At 66.4% G+C, this 318-nt stretch overlaps 1 protein-coding gene across 1 annotated transcript in view; it reads left to right on the top strand.

The window, feature by feature from the left end:
* FKBP11 (FK506 binding protein 11) overlaps nucleotides 1-253 on the top strand; it is a 1,016-nt gene extending 763 nt beyond the window's left edge. The window contains exon 3 of the mRNA XM_009284626.2: nucleotides 24-253. Coding sequence (XP_009282901.2) covers nucleotides 24-253 — 230 coding nt within the window. The remainder of the gene's footprint in view (nucleotides 1-23) is intronic.
* Nucleotides 254-318: the final 65 nt, after the last annotated feature.

Genomic DNA, 318 nt, shown 5'->3' with positions numbered 1-318 from the left:
CGCAACACCCCCCTCCGGCCCTGCCCCCCCCCCAGGCGACGCGGTGCTGCGGTTCGAGGTGGAGCTGGTCGGTTTGTCCCGGGCCAGTTACTGGCAGAAGGTGGTGAACGAGGTGCTGCCGCTGCTGTGCCTGGGGCTGGTGCCGGCGTTGCTGGGGCTCATCGGGTACCACCTCTACCGCAAGGCCAGCAGCCCCAAGCTCTCCAAGAAGAAGTTGAAGGAGGAGAAGAGGAACAAAGCCAAAAAGAAATAAAGCCTTCCCCTCGGCATCCGCGGCTACTCCGTGTCTGCTGTCCGGCTCCGGGGGGGGGGGGGGGG

This window comes from Aptenodytes forsteri, unplaced genomic scaffold (genome assembly GCF_000699145.1).
Source record: "Aptenodytes forsteri isolate BGI_AS27 unplaced genomic scaffold, ASM69914v1 Scaffold567, whole genome shotgun sequence".
NCBI lineage: Eukaryota > Metazoa > Chordata > Aves > Sphenisciformes > Spheniscidae > Aptenodytes > Aptenodytes forsteri.
The sequence above is the reverse complement of the archived record's forward strand: the minus strand, read 5'-3'. Positions and strand labels throughout refer to the sequence as shown.